At 39.9% G+C, this 20,930-nt stretch overlaps 1 protein-coding gene across 8 annotated transcripts in view; it reads left to right on the top strand.

Annotated features, from left to right (window-relative positions):
* EBF1 (EBF transcription factor 1) overlaps positions 1–20,930 on the top strand; it is a 280,201-nt gene that overhangs the window by 154,183 nt on the left and 105,088 nt on the right. For all 8 annotated transcript variants that reach the window (XM_030503667.1, XM_030503663.1, XM_030503662.1 and 5 more), the window contains exon 7: positions 20,486–20,567. In XM_030503667.1, coding sequence (XP_030359527.1) covers positions 20,486–20,567 — 82 coding nt within the window. The remainder of the gene's footprint in view (positions 1–20,485; positions 20,568–20,930) is intronic.

Here is a 20,930-nt window from a genome sequence, read left to right as displayed (position 1 = left end):
TTTAATTATTTTTTTTAAAGGGCAAAAATATATTAAGATTAGTAAGAAACATCTGATGCTCCCTCCTTAGCCCTACCATTTTTCTGTTTTCAGTCTTAATCTTTATTTCTCAAGCGTGTGTGTAGACTGCCATGCACCCAAAACCAGTCTCATTGGTTATATTCGCACATGTGAAGTCTTCAAGCTATTGAAGATCTGTTTATATTTGGCATAGAAGTGTTATCTGATGGTCACGCAGGTTCCAGCCCAGTTTCTTTTAATAGCTGGTGGTGTTTTAACTGTGTATTTTAGTTTTACCAGTCAGAGAATGGGAGAAATTATACATCCTCATTTCAAAGAGGTGATCTGTGGACTAATCAGACAGTGTTTATAACACATGTTCTAAAATGTAAATTCATATAAATAAATGTATGTATATTTATATATACTATATTTATATATGGTATAAATATATCCATAGTGTGTATGTGTGCACATACATGTCTTTGTGTCTATGTGCATGATATGCATGTAAAAGATTTTACTTTTTTTTTGCTAATGTTATTAATTTACTCATGTGCCACTCATCGCCCTGGCTTGGAAACAGGATTTGGGGCTCTCTGCTCTGAGGTGTGTTTTGCTGCAGGCCTGTTGGCTGTGCGTTGAGGCAGGATGCAGCAGTGCTGTGCTCCTTACAAGGAGGTTTTCTCCGGGCTTACTAATACAGAGAAATTTACTGGCATAATTATACCTGTATAATTATGCTGGAGTGGTTATACTGCTGTAACTCCCATGTGAATGCTCTTGTGCTGCAATAATAGTGCCCATATGGGAAGTTATACCAGTATATCTCTACTGGTAAATATCTCCATGTAGGCAAGTCCTCCTTCAGGGACAGATTTTGCAGACCCATGTACAGCCCAGCCCTTACAGGTCCTGATTTTGTACATCATAGTTTGCTTTTGTCAACCACATTTTGTGCATAGGAAAAAGTTGTTTAGAATTCCTGCCAGAATCTTTGGAAAGAAGCAAACATTTTCCCTCACCAATATAACATTTCTTTTCTTCCTACATTCACTTTATTTATTTTTTTAATATCTTTTAATATATAAAAATACAGATGTAACTTCTGACTTTTGTGTTCAGGAAATTTCTTTTTGGATGTACTAAGGATCAGATATAAGCCATGTCTGGAAGCAATACTTGGTCAACAGCTGAGTGTGTGTGTATGTGTGTGTGTTCATCTATCCATGATTCATTCTGAGGGCTGTTTTAGCCTTCATAAAATATTCATGCTGGTTGTGCATGGTTCTATAATTGCCATCTCAGGCCTTGAATTATTTATAGGTTGTACTGTTCACATAGTCTCATTTACTGATAGAACAGATAACACTATACAAGAGGATCCCAAACACTCTAATGCCTGTTACTTTGCATTAAGTAGTGGAATTATATTACTGTAGGTGTAAAATGCTGGCCTTTTTCTCCTCTCGCTTTAATATATCATTTTTGTATTTATAATATGCTAATTGTTGAGATGCTGTTAAGCCTCATAACTCCTGTCGAGTTTTGCAGAAATCAAGATGTGGTTGAAATGATTTAGCTCTTGATCCCAAAATGATTGTTCTAAATCCACCCTCTCCCTTCCCCCAGTTGTAATACCCAGGATAATTTATTGAAGTGATGTATGAGTACACATGCATACCTGAGATCCTTTGTTTTGCACTATTGATCAGTTTGTGTATCTTCACTGCTAACAAACACAGAGAAGTCCAGCTAATGCTGGCATTCACCAAGTGTATTTTCAAGTTCATTGTACTCAATTAAAACTGACTATGAATTCATCATGAAAAGTGATCTTATTTCCATTAAATTTCCTATTCACCTTTTCTGTGATTAATCCTGTCAGCTTTTCTGACCTACTTTTGACTTTATTCTTTTGCTGCATATGTGGAATAACATCAGTTCAGCTTGGACATATAATGCACTTTGAGTTTTCTTTGCCTGCTCAGTTATTGGTTTCTCTACTTTCTGAACCAAGTGCTGGTCTAGGTGGAAAATGCAGCTGAGGTAGGCTTAATTTTCATTTTTTAATCTTTCTGCTTTTCTAATTAAAAGAAATAATTTCTGGAGTAGAAATTCAGTGACTAGCAGAGCCAGAGTACTAGTCCATGCACTGGAATACCTTCCATGCTTTCCTCAAAAACTTCTGCATGGCCTTGTGAAATCACTTATTTCCCTCTTCTATGAAAGGAGAATATTGGCATTTCCTTAACTGGTATGATGGCTATAGGGACTAAGTCCATAATGAATATAGATTGTCCCTCTGCTATAATAAGGAAGTGCAATTGGAATGCACAGGACAGACTGCTGAAGTCTGTGGTGGCACTGAAACAGCACAGGATCATGCAAAATACACCTAGCCAGCCAGGGTCTTTGCAAAGATGCAAGTCCATGCAGGCGGGTAGAGAGAAGAGCTGCTTAAAGCCCTTCGTTTCAGTGCAGCTCATTTTGTTGCTCACACAGGGATTAGGAAGGATATTCCCCCAGCTGAATTTCTGCTTGGCTGGTTCCCTCAGGGAGCCAGTTCCCAAACACCAGCACCAGCCTCTGCTCCAGCTGACAGGCTTGGGCTGCTCCTCTCCTCCTGGGCCGCCTGGGTATTCCCCAGCAGAGATTTTGCTAACATAGCTCAGCAAAGGAGATCCTCACTGAGGGATTCAGGCATGTGCCTCTGTCTCTGGTGGCAGTGGATTGAGTCTTGTATTGGCAGTGCTTTGCTCCCTTCTTGGCTCTCCAGAGGTCTGAGTGATTTCTGATGCTTCAGAAGGGAGGAGCCAGCCAGGTATGGTGCAAGGAGGAAAAGGTGGTGGCTTAGCAGTGATTACGGATGCAGCATCCCTGTTCAGGGGAAGTCTGAGAGCAGCAGGGAGCAGATAAGGTGAAGATTTAAAATTTACTTCTCTCGAAGTCAAGCAAAGTGTGGATGAAGGCAGCTCTAGGATGAAGCCAAAAGGAACTGCCAGAAAAAATAGAGCAAAAAGAAATGTTTCTGCAAAACAAACCATTTTGGTGAACAATAAATTCTTGAGAAAATATGTCTTTGCCTGAGCCCTTATTTTTCTTGATAATAAATCATTATAAAATAAGCCTTGCGACATTCACCGTTCTATACAATGGGCTGAATTGAAAAGAGCTGTGTTCTTTTCTGTACGATTTTGTGAGCCCTGTGGGTCTCTCGGAGAAGGAAACAACGTTATTGTCATGCAGATTTCTCTCCTTCAAGATTTCAGAGACTCCATGAATCCCTTGCAACACTGTAACTCTACTTTTCTACTTTTTTCCTCTCTTTTTTAAAGCTTTCTCCTGCAGTGCCGGTGCAGTAGCTTTATTGCAAAGTCTCCACCTTTTTCATGGAGTTCTTTCAGTTTTCAGAGCTAAGTGTGACTGTTGTGGCATGCATATGTTACTGAGCTTTCCTTTTAGCACCCAGCTCATTTTCTGCTTTTCTTCCTACCCATTTAGAGGTTAATGTATAAATAAGGAAAAAAACCCCAAACAAGATGATGAAGTTTATTCTTATCTATCATGTCTTTTGCAGAAGTACCTGAGGCCTCCTGTAGGGCATTTGTCTATACAAATAATATAGTATTGCCCTACAAAATTTATGACTGAAAGGACTAAAGATGATAAATGAATGACAGGACACTGAGGAGAATGGGATTTAAAAATAAAAACTGATGGGGGGTGTTGTACTGCTGAACTGCTCAAACTGGTTGGTTTTGGTCAGGAATAATGGTCTCAGCTTCTGCTTGCCTAGGTGTGGTCATAGAGTTACTTGGGGGGAGGGTTTGTACCATATGATTTCTGAGTTAGGCATTGGAAATACAATATTGCTTTTAGGAAAAATAGCACACGTTTTAATAGCCAATTACCAAATAAATTTTCTTTGGTGAAATTGTTAAAATATTAAATATCTTGAGGGTCTTGCTTTTCTACTTTCCCTATTTTCCCTGGTAAGAGGTCTCTTAGCTGGAACATGGTCCTGGGTTTTCAGGGTCTTTATTACCTTTCACACTGTGCAAATGGGAGGCTGCTGGAGCACCAAGACATCACTTAGCTTTAATTGGTCAACTGGCCTTTGCTGTTACGCTCCACGCGCTGCTGTACCGTGGCTGACCTCAGCCTGTACTCCAAACCAGTTTCCTTCAGCACTGGGTAGTGCCTAATTACATAGAATTCAGGAGCAGTGATGCTTAAGCATTTCAACAAATTTTTATCATATCTATTAGTCTAAAGGTATCAAGTGCCAAAACCCCTGTACACGACAGAAAAACAAACTGGTAAGTGTGCTTCTTTCACTGATACTGCCTGTACTGAATAATTTTCTAGAGACATTTATAAAAAGGTCTATGAAATCTTACATTGTTTCCCCTTTATATATCAGAGGTCTTTAAAAATATCTAAGATTTCTTTTTTATGCCAACAGTACATGAGAGAATCCTAGATATGTGTGACACCTTTTAGAAAGTGTCTTTGTCTTTATCTATCCTTATAGTACCTGTGTGCTAGGGAAGTGTCATGATCCCTATTTTAAAGATGGAAAAAGAAGACACAGAGAGATTTAAAGCTAGATTTTTAAAGGTGTTTTGACTTCTGAAGATGCAGTAAAATGTGCAGTAGGACTTTCAAGCGGGCTTAATTGCATCTTTAGCAGCCTAAAAGCAACTTGGCGGCTTACAAAGTACACCAAGCAGAGGCACGAATCTAGGTCTTCTGTGTTCTGGTCTGGTACTTTAACCATTGGCTGGCTCTTCCAGGGTGGATTGACTTTGAAAAATAAGTATGACACTTTGCTGCCCTGTTGATCAGTATTGCCACTTCAATAGGACATGGAAGCACTGAGTCATGGCTGCTGACATTAAGAGAAGAGCAAACCCTTGCCAGTGGTTGAAACCTGAAGTGTTTTGAACACCGTTTAAGTATATAGATTGCAGAGACAGTGTTTATAGAAAGGTTAAAATCTCCCATTCTGTAAGAGCATCTTTCAAGCGGGTATTTGCACATCTTAGCCCTGGAGCACAGTGGAAAAGCTCAAATCAGGAAGATGGCCACACTCCACAGATGCTATGGAAAGACAAACTTTTTCCAAAGACAATTCAGAGCGCTTGGGCTGGGCTTCTGCCCAGAACTGGCCTTTGGAGAAGCCCTGCACTGACTGAGTGGAAATCTTGGGAAGGTCTCCCAGCCCTGGCTGGCAGAGGGGATCTTAGTGGTGTCAGTACTGCTCTGTGTGTTCTTTGTTCCTAACAGGGGAATGTAAATCTCAGTACCTGTGACTGGTCCCACATTCAGTGTCACGTATCTGTGCCAAGATTGCCACATCAATATTGTGAGAAGTATGATGCTCCCTCAGAGATGGACTGACCTTCAGTGGCTTGAGCCCCAGCAGGTCCCAGGGCAAATGTCTGTGGGGTTTTTACTAGACCTGTGGAGGAAACCTTTCTCCAGGTCCAGGGGCCTATCAAGAGTTTTCTGGTTTGAAACCAAGATTACAAACCAAACAAAAACCCCACACACAACCAGCATTGCTATGCTATTTGTGAGTCAATGGTCCAAGACAAAAGGGAAATTTGTGAGTAAAAATGCTGTAATTTCCATGCCAACTTTTTAAATGTATTTGTAACTTTTTTTTTTTTTTTTTTTTTTTAAACTTTAGTTAAGATTTGCAAGCCAGATTTATGTTTTACCAGGAAAGGATGCTTTTCATTTATAAACTCTCTGAAGATGACGTTTTGATACACTGGAGGTTTTTCTCTGAACATTTTTTTCATACTGACAGACCCTCAGACATGACTGTTTCCCATAAAAGTTTCTGTTTTACAGACTGTCATTTCCCAACAGAGGCAAAAAAAGTACCCAGAAAATTGAGTCAGATCTATCTCTCCGAGACTGGCTGTGGGCTCATCACCAATGCATTCACATCTCAGTTAAACCTTTCAAACTGACTGTATTTGAATACTTTTTGTTTCATGAGGAATCCTGGTGCTGTAACACAGAATGCATCATTGATGTAAAAGAGAACAGAAGGGTAAAACTGGCATTACCATTGGGAAACCTTTGTTATAAAGCTAAAACTGGAGTCCTGATCTGTGCTTTGGTAAGATTCATCTTTCCTAGGGGCTAGGAGCTCAGCTCTCAGAGGTCCTTTCCTTATCTGTCTTCTTCCTCTGCTGCTGACAAACCAGTTGAGCTCTATAAAAACTGGTTCCAGTGACAAATTCCCTCCTGGCCACAGTGTGCAACATGCAGTTTTGCAACATGCAGTTTTATTACTGCATATAGTACTTAATGCAGCCATATGTAGATCCAGATGTCTTTCATCAAACCTGAACCTGCCACAGCTGTAACCAAAGTAACCAAGAAGACTGACATTTTAACTTGTGAATTTGCAAGTCTTGCACTTCTTGCAGGAAAATAGGAAGAAGAATGTTAAAAAGTGCATGTATGTCACATGTACATATTTTTCTTCATGTACTGTGTGTGCCTTTAAGTTTTTAAATTATGTGTTATTCATACTCTTCAAAAAAATCAGTTTTGCTCAAGAAAAAGAGAAGAAAGCATTGGTGGTGTGCCAGTCACCTACAGTCTAGCATCGCATTTTGCAATACAAGTCTATGGTGTTTCATTTCTGTTTCAGTCTGTCGCTGGCTATGGAAGCAATAAGCATGGAAATATTACAGGTGTTCTGGCTAGTTTTAAGTCTAGCTTGGCCCTCACTTGTATGTAGTAATGTTCTATAAGCTTGATTGGCTTAAACTAAGGCAAGTGAAATTGTAACATGATACATACAGTAGATGTGTTTTTGGTAAACTTGCTGAAGAGTTGTTTATATATTCTGATATAGTCTAGTATCTAGCATACATAGATCTGCATGTATGAATAGGTATAAGCTGATAAAATATAATGACTGGACTGATAAATATGCTGCATCAAAATGTGTGAAATATACCTATAAAAGCATATGCAGGTGCACATTCTTTGTGTTATATACCATTTCCATACGTAGTATGTGTGTACATGTGTGCACGCACATGTGTCCATCTGTATATGTGTACCTATGTGTTGCTGTGGTCTCCAGTGTGTAGTTTATAGTTTGGAGAGAAATCATCCTCCATCATTCTTCACTGCTGAGCTGCAGCAGACCAGGCCAGCACATCATTTGTTAACAGCGACAAAGCCGCACTCATAAACGCCGACATGTTACATTAATTTATAGGCACTGAGTGACTTATTAAATGTGACGTGTGAAATATAACAGGGCCTGGTATGGATGATTAGGTTTTGGGCTTTGAATTGTTGACAAGGCAGGGGTAATGAATTGCAGGACACAAGCTAGTATGTTTCCCCCTCATTAGTCAGTATTAGCTGCATTAATAGTAATAATTGGATATATTCATCATTTAAAATGTTTTAATAAATGTTTGGACAGCACCTGATCTAGGCTGTCAAATATTAGACTGGAAGGTTTGTGATGGGAGAAAAATTATGCTATTCTTTCTGCAGAGATTTATACAGCCTAAGGGGTGCCATTTGCCAATGTCCTTTAAGAAGTAATGCGTGGAGATAGTTTGCAAAAAGACAGTGCAACAAGAGCGAAACCAGCCTCTCTCACATTTCAGGAATAGATTTCCATTTTACCTTAGAGACTTCCTTGTCTTGAGGTCAGGTCTTCAAGATAGGGTCTGAATTGGTTATTTGTGGTCAGATGCCAACCTCAGATCAGAACTTCACAAAAGGTGCACGTTTCCATCTGTTTTTTTGTTTCACTCTATTACAACCGCAGTCTGAATGTTGCCCAGAGCTTAGGAACTTTCCAATTTGGGGGTTTGGCTTGGACTCATCAGTACTTTGAACTATTAACATATTTAAAATTCCAGAAAATTTTCTGCCCGGACCTCTTAAAGCATGTTTCTTTATGGGATGAAGACAAGACATTTCCGTGGATGTTCTGCCACTTCTACTTTCATTCTTGGTTTCTGTATCTCAAATGCACTATTGCACACGATTCAATACAAAGATTCCACTGATTAAAGAAAAGAAATATTATTTTTTTTTCATTATTTGGTGATCTCTAGAAGTGGAACTTAAAAAATAACCTAAAACTATTACCAAGGAATGCAGACTGTATTTGTCTCTTGCTTTGAAAGGGACATGTAGGTGAACACTAAAATGTGCCTTCTAAATGACTGGGAGGAGATTGAGATGACCACGTCCGGTTGCAAAAAAAATTGTATCAAAACACAAAGTTCAAAACTTGTGATGCATCACTTGGCTGTAACCCGTTAGGTATTGAAACCCATTTTTTAAAGGCAACCTTCAGAATATAGAAAAGCAAAAGCACATGGAGTTATTGGCACTGAATCACTAGACTGACAATTTTTATCTTAAAAGAAGAGTCCTCTAAGGAAAAGCTACTGTGGGAAGCAGTGTTTGGTGACTCAGTGGGAGGTACGCTTCCCTTTTAGATACTACTGAAGAGGTGGCACACTGGGGAGTACTGTGTTGCTTGAGGTGCTGTCTTTCAGGAGAGACACAGAGTCAAGTGTCTGGCCACCTGTAGTCATAACAAGTCCCAAGACACTTACTGCAAGGATGAAAGTTTTCTCCTCAGTGTCCTTGCTAGTTCTAGCTAGCTTGTACTGAGCATCGGGAATCTTTTAGATGAAGGGATCTTCGTGCTCTTCTAAATACAGTGAGCCAAACCTGCCTCTTTATATCCATGAACTTACTCTGTGCAAAAGGTTGGTGGAGGATTTGGAAGGTGCCACGGCTAAATCTGGCTGTGGCTAGGTGATGCTGCAGCTCCAGAATGGCAGGAAAGATTCATTGCAGGGGCAGGAACAGTGCAACCATTTTGCACTTGTCATAGTTATTCTGCGTGGTAGAAGAAAACTTTGAGTGTAGAAACTTGGTTATTCAGTTGTAATCAGAATGATTTATACTTCTGAACTTGGAGTAATGTTATTTCATTCAATATATGCCAAAGTCACATGCAACTTGTTTAGATAATGTACATTTAACTGTACTTTCCTCTTCAGTTTAAATCAAACCCTGAGTATTATTTTGTCAGAGTTGTCTGTTAGTTGGTAGTTATTGTTGACAAGTTGATGTGAGGGTATTTTAGCATGTTGTCTAACATGTGTCTGCTGTTAAATTTGTCATTGGCACTGCACAGTATTTCTTTGAACTCCCTCTTAATTTTTGTTTTGAGATTAAGCAGGCATTTAAAACTTGATACTGTATGCTCAGCCAATGAGGTTCATCAAGCCTTTGGGCATAGGGCTGTGTTTTTATTTCCAGTATTGGTTAACTCTTGGCCTGGAGTCTCAACTCACTAGAGAAGATGAAAATTCATGTTTTCTCTAGGTTTATATTAATATCTCTGAGATCACACCCTGATCTTGTCATCTAGGTTCGTATTGTTTAGCCAGCTATCTTAAAGAATTTCAGCCTTTTCATTAGTGATGTGCATGTGCTATAGAAAGGATAACAGCATTAGTTATTATGTTTCAGCATTTTAGTTATTATGCAATTAGGTCTTTAGTAGAACTTTGTTAGAGCTACAGAACTGAGCGGAAAAAGAATGATCAATATTCAGTACTTATGTAGCGTTCTTGATAATTTTAAGCTACTTTAGTTAGAAAGATTTGGGGTGAGATTTGTTAGTTACGTTTGCATTAACTAGGAATTGTTTGGGTTTTTTTTCCAGGGAGGTGCTGGATGGGGCAGCTGTAATTTTTTGCTGATCCTCTTTACTGTTTACCAGTTGCCGGCACAATTGCTCTCAAAAGGACAATAGAACATAAAACAGAGTTAAGGAGTGAAACGTTGTTAAGTAGCAAACACTTCCTGGTCTGTTGGATTAATTGTGACTTTTATTGGTTTGATGTAGATGAACAAGAACCTGAACCTTTCTGCCCTGACTGTCTGGCAAGGTCGCTTAACTGCTTCTTGTAAACTTTTTCTACCACTGGTGCTGTCCTCACTCCTCTACAGTGATACAGAAAAGTAATAATCATGCTGTACTTACATAGGACTTTGTAAGCCATCATGTTCTGTGTTTTGTGGGTGTGAATCCTATTGGTCAGAGGTATCACTCCTGCTTTCACACAGAAGGGCATCTCAGTGACACAGCCAGACATCCAGAAATACAGGAGAGATCCCAACTCTTGACTGTGTTTTAGCACCCATGGAAGATGTAGTTGCTAACGGAGTCACCTTTTTTCCAAAGATAATAATGCACATTGTTCTCTGCTCCCTTGAGTAGGGTATGTAATCCTGTGCCTCTGCCCTTACAATGTCTTTGGTCTGTTGAACTCTGTGTTAAATATGCTGTTTCTCATAATTCCAACCAACAAAGTACACAGTGACATGAGTATAATGTATTGTATTACAGCCAACTCATGTCCTTACCTTGCTCCAGTTGTAACTTATCACTAGCATCCTGATCTGAATTCTACTCTGGTGCGGGGACATTTGGTTTTGTCCTTCAGCTTGGGCACCCTCACTGGATGGTTGGCTTCAAGGACAGAAGAAAATACTCTCGTGAGCTGCATCACCTTTCCAGATGGGTGCAAAAGATAACTTTGTAGCTACAGGCTATAATGCCTTTTGTGCATCTCTCTGGCACAGAAGAGGGCATCAGCAAAAGAATTTTTCCCACATATTCAAGGCCCACTGCTTTAAGAAAAGCTCTGAAGTACTTAATCCAAAACTTGTGATATAGGCAGATATGATTTGATTCTACGTGTCTGCTGCAGAGCTCATTATTTCCAAGATTAATTAATTTTTTTCAATGTCATGTTAAAAGTAGCACACACATGCAGTAGTTATTGATGACATCTCTAGCATTTCATATAGTGTGATTCTCTTCGTATCACTTAAAAAACTCTCTCTTCTGTGGTGACTTACAATGAATTTTACAGTGTCTGGATTGCTTGTCCATACACACACCAAAAATTCTGCAGCATCTTGTACCTACAACCAGTTCAAGATCCTCTTCAAAAACCCCTGGAATATCTTCCCTCTTGAACCACCACATGCGCAGCTCAAAGAAAGTGCCTCCGCCTTTCCACAAAACAGCTCTTTGCTTCCTTCCAGCACTCAAAATAGCAACTATGCTCCGGATCCGTCCTTATAGCTAGAGCTCCCTGCTGTAAAGGAAGTGAGGGCTTTATTCTTTTAAATATCATGAAACAATGGGAACCCCTGGATGGAATGTCCAGCTTGTGGGCAGGAGCTGAAGGCAGCACTTGACTTTCTTCCACAGCATTTTTGTGCTAGACCTGTCCTTGTATAAATACAAATACACATTTGCATGTATTTTTTTTTTCTGGGCAGCTAATTCTAGACTCACTTAGACTCACCCTTACCAGTTTCTTTAAAGGACTCCTTTTAATTGTTTCGGGGTTTTTTCTTTTTTTTTTTTTTTTTTTTTTACCCTCCAACCGCCCCCTCCACCGAACCAAAAAGGTTATTACAAAAAGTAAAATCACATCTCCAGTAGAATGTCTGTCAGATTGTCCTGTGTCGCCTACTCTGACCAGGTTCCCAGTTTAATTTTAGTTTTGATTTATTAAAACTTAGCTTTTAATAACCTAGTAACTTCAAGTTACTGGGTTTTTTTCTTCCCCAAATAAGGTCCTTCACTGTTGCTACTTTACTCAAAGCAAACACTCCATTTGCTTTTTGAAATGTAAGTTGTCTTAGGAGGGGATGCAATCAATCTTTCATCATACTGACACTTTCCAACTATTCCTCTGTAATGACTCAGATGGGTCGGGTGAGGTAAGTTCCACTCATCTTCACAACAGAACTGTGTGAACGTGAGGTTTACAGTCGCGTTTCTAAGTTGTCCATCACTGTTCCAGTTCTGCTGAGGATTTAGTGACGCAGAAGCTGAAACTGGGGTGTCATCCCAGCAGTAAATCCTGTGGTCTTACAATGTCTGTCATGCTGGCGATGATCCTGGGGCAGTGGAGCAGCTGCAGCCCAGAGCCCCTGAGTCTGCACAGAGTCAGCATCTCGTGGGCACACTTCAGCACGTGTGCTAAGTTTCTGTTAGATTTCTCTAGTGCTGGAAACTCCTTAGATTGTGTATTCTTAATGATTTTGAGACATGAATGAACTCAATAATCACTTTCTTAATTTCTTATGTACTTCTGCTTCATAATTGGCATACACTACGGGTTTTTGTAAATAAGAGCATCTTTCTTTGTTGTTTCTTTCTCTTCAGGCTACCAATCCTGCACATAAATCTGGTCAAAAATCACTTCCATGTCAGTCTAAGCAGACTTCCTGGACTTTTTTCACATTAAACATCTTCCACTTAAAAGAAAAAAACAAATCAAAACAAATACCCTGAGAACACAACGGAGCGGGTTCTAAGCCGGGTCTCGGGAAGGAAGGCTGTTGTAACATGATGTCTCTACACCTAGCATAACCATTGAAGGATACATCTGTTCATATGGGTTTTGAGTAGCACTCCACCTCTATTTGTGCAGAAAGTTTTCTCAGTGCTTTAGAGGCTCAGGCTCTGGCCAGAAAGTACCACATGCATGGCCTTAAATAGCCCAAGCCTCTCGGTTGCGCAGATTCGGATGATAGCACTGGTGTATCAATGTTATATAAGGATTTTATTGGTGTCAGGTTGAGGAATCATTAATTATTGTATGTGCAGGCAGATTGGACAAATTTTACACGCAGGTGATGTACATGTGCCTGATCCAGGGAAAGGTGGGAAATGTTTTTCCCACACATGAAGCATTTCCCATGTGAATCTTTATAACTTCGTCAGTAAGCTGATGAAAGAAATATGCCATCAGCACCCTTGGCTCAAGGTGACAAGTTTTAGGGTCCATGCCTGCTGTGAGAAAACCAGCTTCAGATGGCTGGATTAACACTATTCCCAACATACTAGGAGTTTGATACTGCTGATGCTTTTTGGTAACCATGCTAAAGTTACAGTAGTTTACCTTGAGGTAGCAGGCAACCAAATACTGATATCACATTGCAACAACAGTAATGCTGTTATCTGTCATCACTTACACTGAACAGAGGTTCTTTTAGCAAAAGTATGACTCTGGGAAGGCTGCTAATTCAATGGCATTGTGTGAACTATGACAGACCACAGAGCTGGTTTATGTTTTTTTCCAGTGACTGAAGCCTAGCATCTTCAGTAAAAATTAAAAATAGTTAACCCACTTTTATACCCTAGTGTTTAAAGGGTGAAGCAGGAGTGAAATGGGGAAAAAGTGAGGGGAAAAAGTAGTTAAACTAAAGCAAATTGATCAAATATTGTTGTTCTTTTTAATCAAAGAATAAATTCTGTTAGTTATGTGACTGACTTACTTGATAGTAACGCACTGTAATGCTGGAAAGTTTGTCACAATTTCAGCTAAAGCCCTAGCCCATCATCTCATAAAGAATAGTCTGTGGTTTGAAGCATGCAAATAAAGGCAGCGCTGGGAGGCTTCTGTGCTGTGTAAGCTAACAACTGGAGCCATGCATGGGGCATGGGCGCAGGCACTGCGCTGCTTATCTCACAGTGCTGTTTGTGTCAATATAATGTAAAGGATGAGTGTATGTTCAGTTATCTTGCATCTAGCTGTCATAAACCAAATACACTGTGTATACTCTGTACACAGATGGCGTAAACTCTTTCCTACTTTTTTTTTTTTTTGTGAGATAGGAAGGTAGCTGCAATTCAAATGTAATAAAAATTTGAGATAATGGAGCTGGGCACAAGTAAGGAAATATAAGAACATTCAGATTTCCGCTACTTTAAGAAAAAAAAATATTAAAAAGTCGGGCCTGGGGGCAAAATTAAATTACAGAAAACTGAGCACTCAACCCTGCCTCTGGACTATTTTTAATTCTGTTTTGCGATGTTGTTTTTTGGTAGTGTTATCTCTTTCTTTTCTTATTAAAAGTCTGGGAGAAGAAACCAAAACAGTCTCTCTGGGATTTTAACTCACCGATGGGAGAAAATGCCAAATACACTTTCCCAAACTGCTCTAAATTTCTCTGCTGCATTATAATTCGGTATCAGAGCACTAGAGAAATCCAGAAGATGCAGGATGAAAAATTGATATGCTGCGCTTCACTGTGCAGAACACACAGACCTGAGGAAAAGTGACTGGGAACACTTGCTGAAGCGAGCGATGAGTAATTTCAGGCTGTTTTGGGCAGTCCTATCTTCTGATTTGGTGATTATGTGGGTGCCTCCTCAGCTATTTGCTGTGCTGAGCTGAATATTTACTGTATTGATAATAGCAAACCGAAGCAATGCTAGCTCCAGGAGTCAGAGCAAGTTCACAAAAATAATGTAGACTATTCTGTTGCTATTATGGCATTGCCTGAAGAATCTCAGTCAATAGACTCTGACTGCTTGAGGCTTATTGTCCATGTCATGTTCCCTTTCTCAGACCTTTTCTGCAGTTCAGGAAGAAGACATATATTTTCTAGTAAAATAAATAATTTGCCAGGCTTTGGTTTTGACTTTTTTTGTTGTGTTGTGTTGTTTTGTTTTGTTTTGTTTTTAACCTATTGGATTTTTCAACGTCCTATAAATGCAAAATACAGGTCTGATTCTGCTTCTATTTTAAATCAGTGTGAACATGAAATCCAGGGACAACAGATTTGGAATTTTTTTTGTTCTTAATTAGGATGTTTGACAGCTCAAGAAGGTTATGTTTAGAAGAGAGTTAGATGGCTGTATCTGGTGTTTAACTTCTCTTCTACAGAATAAATCTTCTGTTGTAAAAATGCCACAAAAGGTAGCTACTGCTGTTTATTGACTAAAGAGCCAAGTAAAATCCAGCTGGGAACATGTGGGTAATAGGAGGTTTTCCCCATGCCTATATTTGATTTCCATGCACAGACTCATGTTGGTAAATATCAGTATAAGCCTCAATTTTTCTTTTGTGAATAGGGTACCTGACATGGCCAGTTAGTTGTATGTGAAAAGGTCTGCAAGAAAAAAAACCCGACAACCAAACCAAACCCAAATAAGAACAAAAAATAAACCATTGCAACAATAGACTTGATAGAATATGGGAATCTTCATACCTTAAATGCTAAGTAACTTTTTTTCCCTCTTTTTTCTGCAGTTATTAGTAGAGCTGGGCTAAGCTCAGGTTTTCTGTAGTGTAGGAAATTCCATTATTTTGACAATTTTTCTCTGGCAGAGTGGAATAAAAAAAAATTCTCCTTTCAAGTAAAGTTTAAAAATGTGGAAAAGTAAACAAATTATTGTTAAAGGAAAAACCCAATGCTTTATTTTAGCTTAATTTCTACAGTGCTGGGAAAATTCCATTTTAAAAGAGGAGATTTGATTAGAAGAGTCAACTTCAAAGGGAAAAAGTTATCTTTGTCCTTCTGAAATTTCTAAGGAGACATTGGTGCGTTTTGATTATTTACTTTTCCAAATAAAATAGCATTAAATGCATTTTCTCTATATTTTTATTTTAGTGGCAAATTACTACCTAGAATTAGTTAACAGTAGGTGCAGTAGAACTTACTGTAATACCCATTAGGTATTGTTTGAGACAACTATATTTGTAGTATCACATCCCCAGCATCATCTTTTGCTGGGATGATAACCAAAGAAAGGAGATAGGCTGGCAGCAGAGCTGGTTCTGTGAGGTACTGAAGTGTGTGAGTAGTACCTTTGTCTCCATCAGTACTGCTTGTGTATTTAAATTTATGCACATATTTAGTACTCTGCTGAATTGGTATGTCATACAGAATGGGCATGCAATCCTTTTATCTGATGGACAGTTGCTAGTTATTGCACTGGCCCATGTGTTTTGGTTTTGCTAATTTTGCAAACCCACGTATACTTACTGCTGTGTTTCAGCCAGGAGTCTAAAGTTGCCCTCTTCTATCAAATGTGTTTATACCTCAGAAAAGGTGCATTTTGTCAATTTTGTCTGCCCTAGCCAGGTTTAAGTTGTATAACTGGCACTCACTTTCTGGATAGCCACTGGTCTGGCTGACCTTGGCAGCATGACAGCTGTCGTATTTTCACATGGATGAACTGTTCTTGAACAACTTCTCCAATGTATCGGGAACAAACAAGCTTTTCTTCAGCATTAGGAATGCAGCAGGTCTTCTTTCCAACTTTTTTTTCTCCTTCCACAGACATATTTATTGTGGCAATGGCAAGTAATCCTACTGCTAAGCCTTCGTGTTTGAGTTCCTTTAAATTTCCTTCAGGGGAGTGACAGAAAAACCAACCAAGATCATGTCAGAGCTTGCTTTCTTTAATTTAACTCTTCATTTATTTTTAATAAACATGGGTATTAATTTGTAGTGGCAAGAAAAGTAGGAGGGCAAAATCCTTTTACATCTTTATTGCTAGTATTTCCATTTCTGCTGTGTATTTATTTAATTTAAATCATGGTGGTAGTTAGCAGTGACAAAGAGCTGGTGCTGCTGGGGAGGGTATTACACAAAGCCAAAGGGTTTGAAATGTGATGGACATGATGGGCAGCAATGAATGGCAGGGAGTATTTTATACAAGTGGAGTGACCTCCAGCTGGTAGTGTGCTCAATAGATCCTTCAGCTGAATGGGGGGAATCAGAGGATGGAAGGAGCAGGAGTGAGGAGGGAGCCAATGTCAGGAGTTAGAAGTAGCAGCTTGGTAAAGCAGCTTAAATGTAAGCTAAAGTTTACTGGTTTTCTCCAAAACTGCACACCCTTTAACTATGTTTCTGGGGGATAAGGGGTAAAGCATGGAGTGCTATGATTTAATAGCGATGTAAGTCATTAAATCCAAGTGCTTTATAAAAGTTTGGATGTTTCTGGACCTGAGCTGATTTGCATGGAGCTGGCTTGTGTTTCTCTGCTCCATATGCACAAATGCTCTTCACACCAGGGATGTTAGTAGTCAGGAAGGGAATCAGAAAATATGTTTTGTTTGATTCAAGAAAAAAAATAAACCTTCAATGGTAGCAATAAGCATAATTGATGACTGAGTCTTGTGTGGCAGAAGAGCTGGTGTTCAGCAATCACACAAGTTTGGAGAGAGAGTTAAAGTTGAAGATTTTATTGACACTCTTGTGTTTTGCACATTTTTTTCGTCTTGGGAATGAATTTCAGACCCTGGTGGTTAGTATTAATGCTATATATCCTCTGTGGTTAGTATTAATGCCATACAGCCCTGCCAAATGCAGAGAAAGTTAGAACTGAAAAAATAACCTACTGTGAAGAAGTTAGATGCAAACAAATGGGGATGGAGGTTTATGCTTACAAAGAGCTCGGCTCTGTTGGCACTTCTCCTGGGCTAGTCCTGTCAATCTAAATCTGAAATATTTGCAGAGCGAAGTGTTTCTAATGAGCAAGGCTGGCAGGATTGGATCCAGGTGAAGGCGGCACCTGAACAAGTGGTTTAAAACAGGGACTGAGAGACTGGGCTGAACCCCATGAATCAAACTGCTCCATTCTACTCTTGTCTTAATCTGTTTGCATCCACCTTCCTGCCAGAGCCAGGAGAGACCGTCAGCCGGCGTGTGCCGTGCCAGCTCAGGAGCTGCTCGGCTCTTGCCTGGATGAGCGTGGGATGCTTTCGCGTAGCCGGAGGGACTCCAGCTCTGGTGTGTTCCAAAACAAAGTGCAGCCTATAATTTGTTTTGTCTTTCAGTTGAATAAAAATACGGTGCTTGGCAGAATGTGTTCTGTAAACTGGTGACTTCTTACTTAAAATGCAGTGAGTGAGCTTGTCTGTGTAAGCTTGAGGTCTTGGGAGTTCCTCTGAAAATACTGTTATTTTTTTAAGTTAATTTTTTTTTCTGGAGTTAATTTAATTCAAAGGATGTTTTGTTTGGTTGCTTGCTTGCCTGCCTGAGGTTTTTTGATAGGTTTAAATAGATGAGATTCATTTCTTCTGAAGTTTATTTTGGTGAAGCTTCTGTGGAATTTGGGGGAGATGGCACAGTGCAAATGGAGTTAGACTTCGAAACTTTGGGTTAGAGTTTTAGGACCCCAAAAGCCAACTCTTGTATGTCATAATGATTTTCCAAGCCTTTGAGCTGACATTAGCTCAGACTTTTTAACGGAAAGGAAGGCCCAGTGTTTCTCTAGAAACAAATTGCTTTCCATCTCTTTTGGGACCCCTTGAGTCAACCCACCAACTCCCATTGTCATGCACTAGTGTGCTGTACAAAGCCACACCGGGAAGGCGCTTCCCATGTTTGCACGGCTGGTGCTGTCTTTCCACACAGATTTTTCTACCTATTCCGTGTCCCACCTCCCCTTGGGTCCAAGGTGTTTCTCCAGGGCTGCACCAGACCGGGTAGGCAGCTGCTGTGTTCGGCGCTTAGTGAAGCCACCAAAAATCCCCCGGCAAATCCAGGTCAGCGCTGGCTTCTCCCCAAAGAGAAAGCGGCTCTGAGAGGTTTTGCCACATAAGGGCCTGTTCAAGGCTGTAGGCACCAGCTGACAGGGATGTCTTTGCCTCCCAACAGATGGCCGGCCTTTTTATTTCAGCAAGCCATCTCGAGCGGAGGGGTGATCTCCATATCCTGCCAGCATTTCGCATGACAGGGCCAGCTTAGGGCAAGAGGGATCTGATGTCCGTGCCCTTCATAGTTCATGAGCTAAATGACGAGCTGCTGACAGGAAAGCCATCATCTGAAGTGTAAGATCCTGAACTCTCCCCGCTTTTTGTTTTTTTCTTTGGCAGAATTAATGCCCTATTTGCTTGTCTCTCAGAATCCATTCTGGCACAAGTACAAACCTTCGCCTGGTGGCAAGCAGTTGTCTGGATTTGAGATGCCAAGATTTGTGCTGACAGCTTCTTCTACGCAATCTGAATTGGGCTGTCACAGCTGGCCATTAGAGGCTTAAAAAGACACACACATGTACAACAAATAGCACCAACTTTTTGTTACTGAGTATCAGAACCTGCTTGATGAGAAAATGTAATGGCTTACACTGCTCTTTATTTTAGTGTAAACAAACATAGTGTCTCCAAACCCCTGTTCAAGTGTGGCTGCTGATTGTTTTGTGTTGATTGCTTGCTCTTATTTAGGAGCACAGGTCTAGAAGGGACTTCCTTTTTCAGGAGATCTAGTCCTTGATAATCCTATGCATCATATTTTATAAGCCTTCTCATCGCCTTACTTTAATGAAAACAGTCCCTTATAGTTTCAATTTGTCCTTGCAGCTGTTTGCCTAGTATGATTTTCTTAGCATGGAGGAGCAAGCACCAAAACTTGCCTTGTTGAGGGGCAGCACCACAACTAGAGCAGAGCAAGAACTGCTCCTCATCAAGAAGAGATTTTCTGAAGCTGTTTACTCTGCAGTTTTGTCTTTTTGGGTGGAAGTGTGTGTAAATTTGGCTGACCTTGTATTCAGTTTGGGTGCTAGAAGGTGGATGCTTGTGAAAGTTAACTTTCTGATTTAAAGTAAAACAGATCAAACAGTTCACTGCCCCGATTTTGCATATGGAAACAGGTCAGACTAGCTTCTGCTTAGTCATCGGATGGTTATTGAAAATGTAATGCTGCTCTGTCTGGTTGTGCTGGGTTTTAAACTTGCTGTAGGATTAAATTTTGTATGGCTGAGCTTTAGGAGACCTTATTCTGTAGTTTATTTTGGACAAAAGGTTGATAAACTTTGGCTCTCAGGGAGGAAGCCTGGAATCTGAGACCCACTATTATTCATTGACTTGTCTTTATGAGTTTACAGTCCACTGATGCATAACACTGAAGGAAATATTTTCAGTGAAATGTTTGCTTTTTTATTTGGCTTTGTAAAATGCAATGTCTTTTCTTAGAGATATATGTCAGGGTCATATAGCTACTTCAGTGAACTGTGCATGGTCAGGAAATAGACTGCACAGAAAATATTTCATTTTTCCATGAAGTCAGTCTTTTAACCAACACTTACCCCCTTCTCCTCTCAGAGTTTTGAGTCTCCTACTAGCCACTGTTTGAGCATTCATTTTATGCACAAACTGGGTTTATTTGTGAGAGATTTCTACTGTAGGGAACATTTTGAGAATTTTTGTATTCCATCAAAATTTGAACGCAACAGTGAACTTTTAAAACAAAACCCCATTTATACATATGGGAATTTTCTTGCCTAGCATTTTTCTGTCCTCTTTTGGCTGTGCTGAAATATGTGCCTCTTCCTTCCTTGCTGCTATGGATAGCACAGCAAGGCTGGCCATTCACCATGAGAGGGACTGACTTTGCAAACTTTAATGTCTCTAACACAACAGATATATTAATTTAATGCTTAAATGTTTAGGACATGGTTACATGTTTTGCTGGGTTGGGGCCTATGCAAGCTCTGCTCCCTTTTCCGATGATCGGTGGGAGGATTTGTCTGAATACTAATGTAAATAAGGCTTTGTTGGAGCAAATGTGCAGATGTTGCATAGTACTACTACACATTGTTTATAAGATGTTAATGTCCGTTTCTCTTTCTCCACAGGTTCTTCTTGAAATTTTTCCTCAAATGTAACCAAAATTGCCTAAAAAATGCAGGAAATCCTCGAGACATGCGTCGATTCCAGGTCAGTTGAACATGCTTCTTCCTTTAAAAATCAGCAGCTATTAGGGACAGAAGTACTTTGACCCAACCTAACCTAGTAACTCACTGGAAGATGCTAAAAACATAAGCTCACAAAATATTGCCTGAGGACTTCTTGTCACAGCAGAATTGGCAGGAAGTAGTTGGGGTTTCTTGCTCTGGACAATAATGAGGATAATGTCATCTCCATGGGAAATGAAAGCATGAAAAGGAAAAATCAAAATGACCTCACTGTTCTTTTAGGTTATGAGGCTACCCTGCTCTGAGATGCTCCTTTCTGCCTGAGGAACTATCTGCCTTCATGCAACCACCAAATGAGCACCATGTTTATTGGAAGGGGTAGAGG

Source organism: Strigops habroptila, chromosome 12 (assembly GCF_004027225.2).
Source record: "Strigops habroptila isolate Jane chromosome 12, bStrHab1.2.pri, whole genome shotgun sequence".
NCBI classification, from domain to species: domain Eukaryota; kingdom Metazoa; phylum Chordata; class Aves; order Psittaciformes; family Psittacidae; genus Strigops; species Strigops habroptila.
Note: the sequence above shows the minus strand (reverse complement) of the source record. Positions and strands in the feature narration are given on the sequence as shown.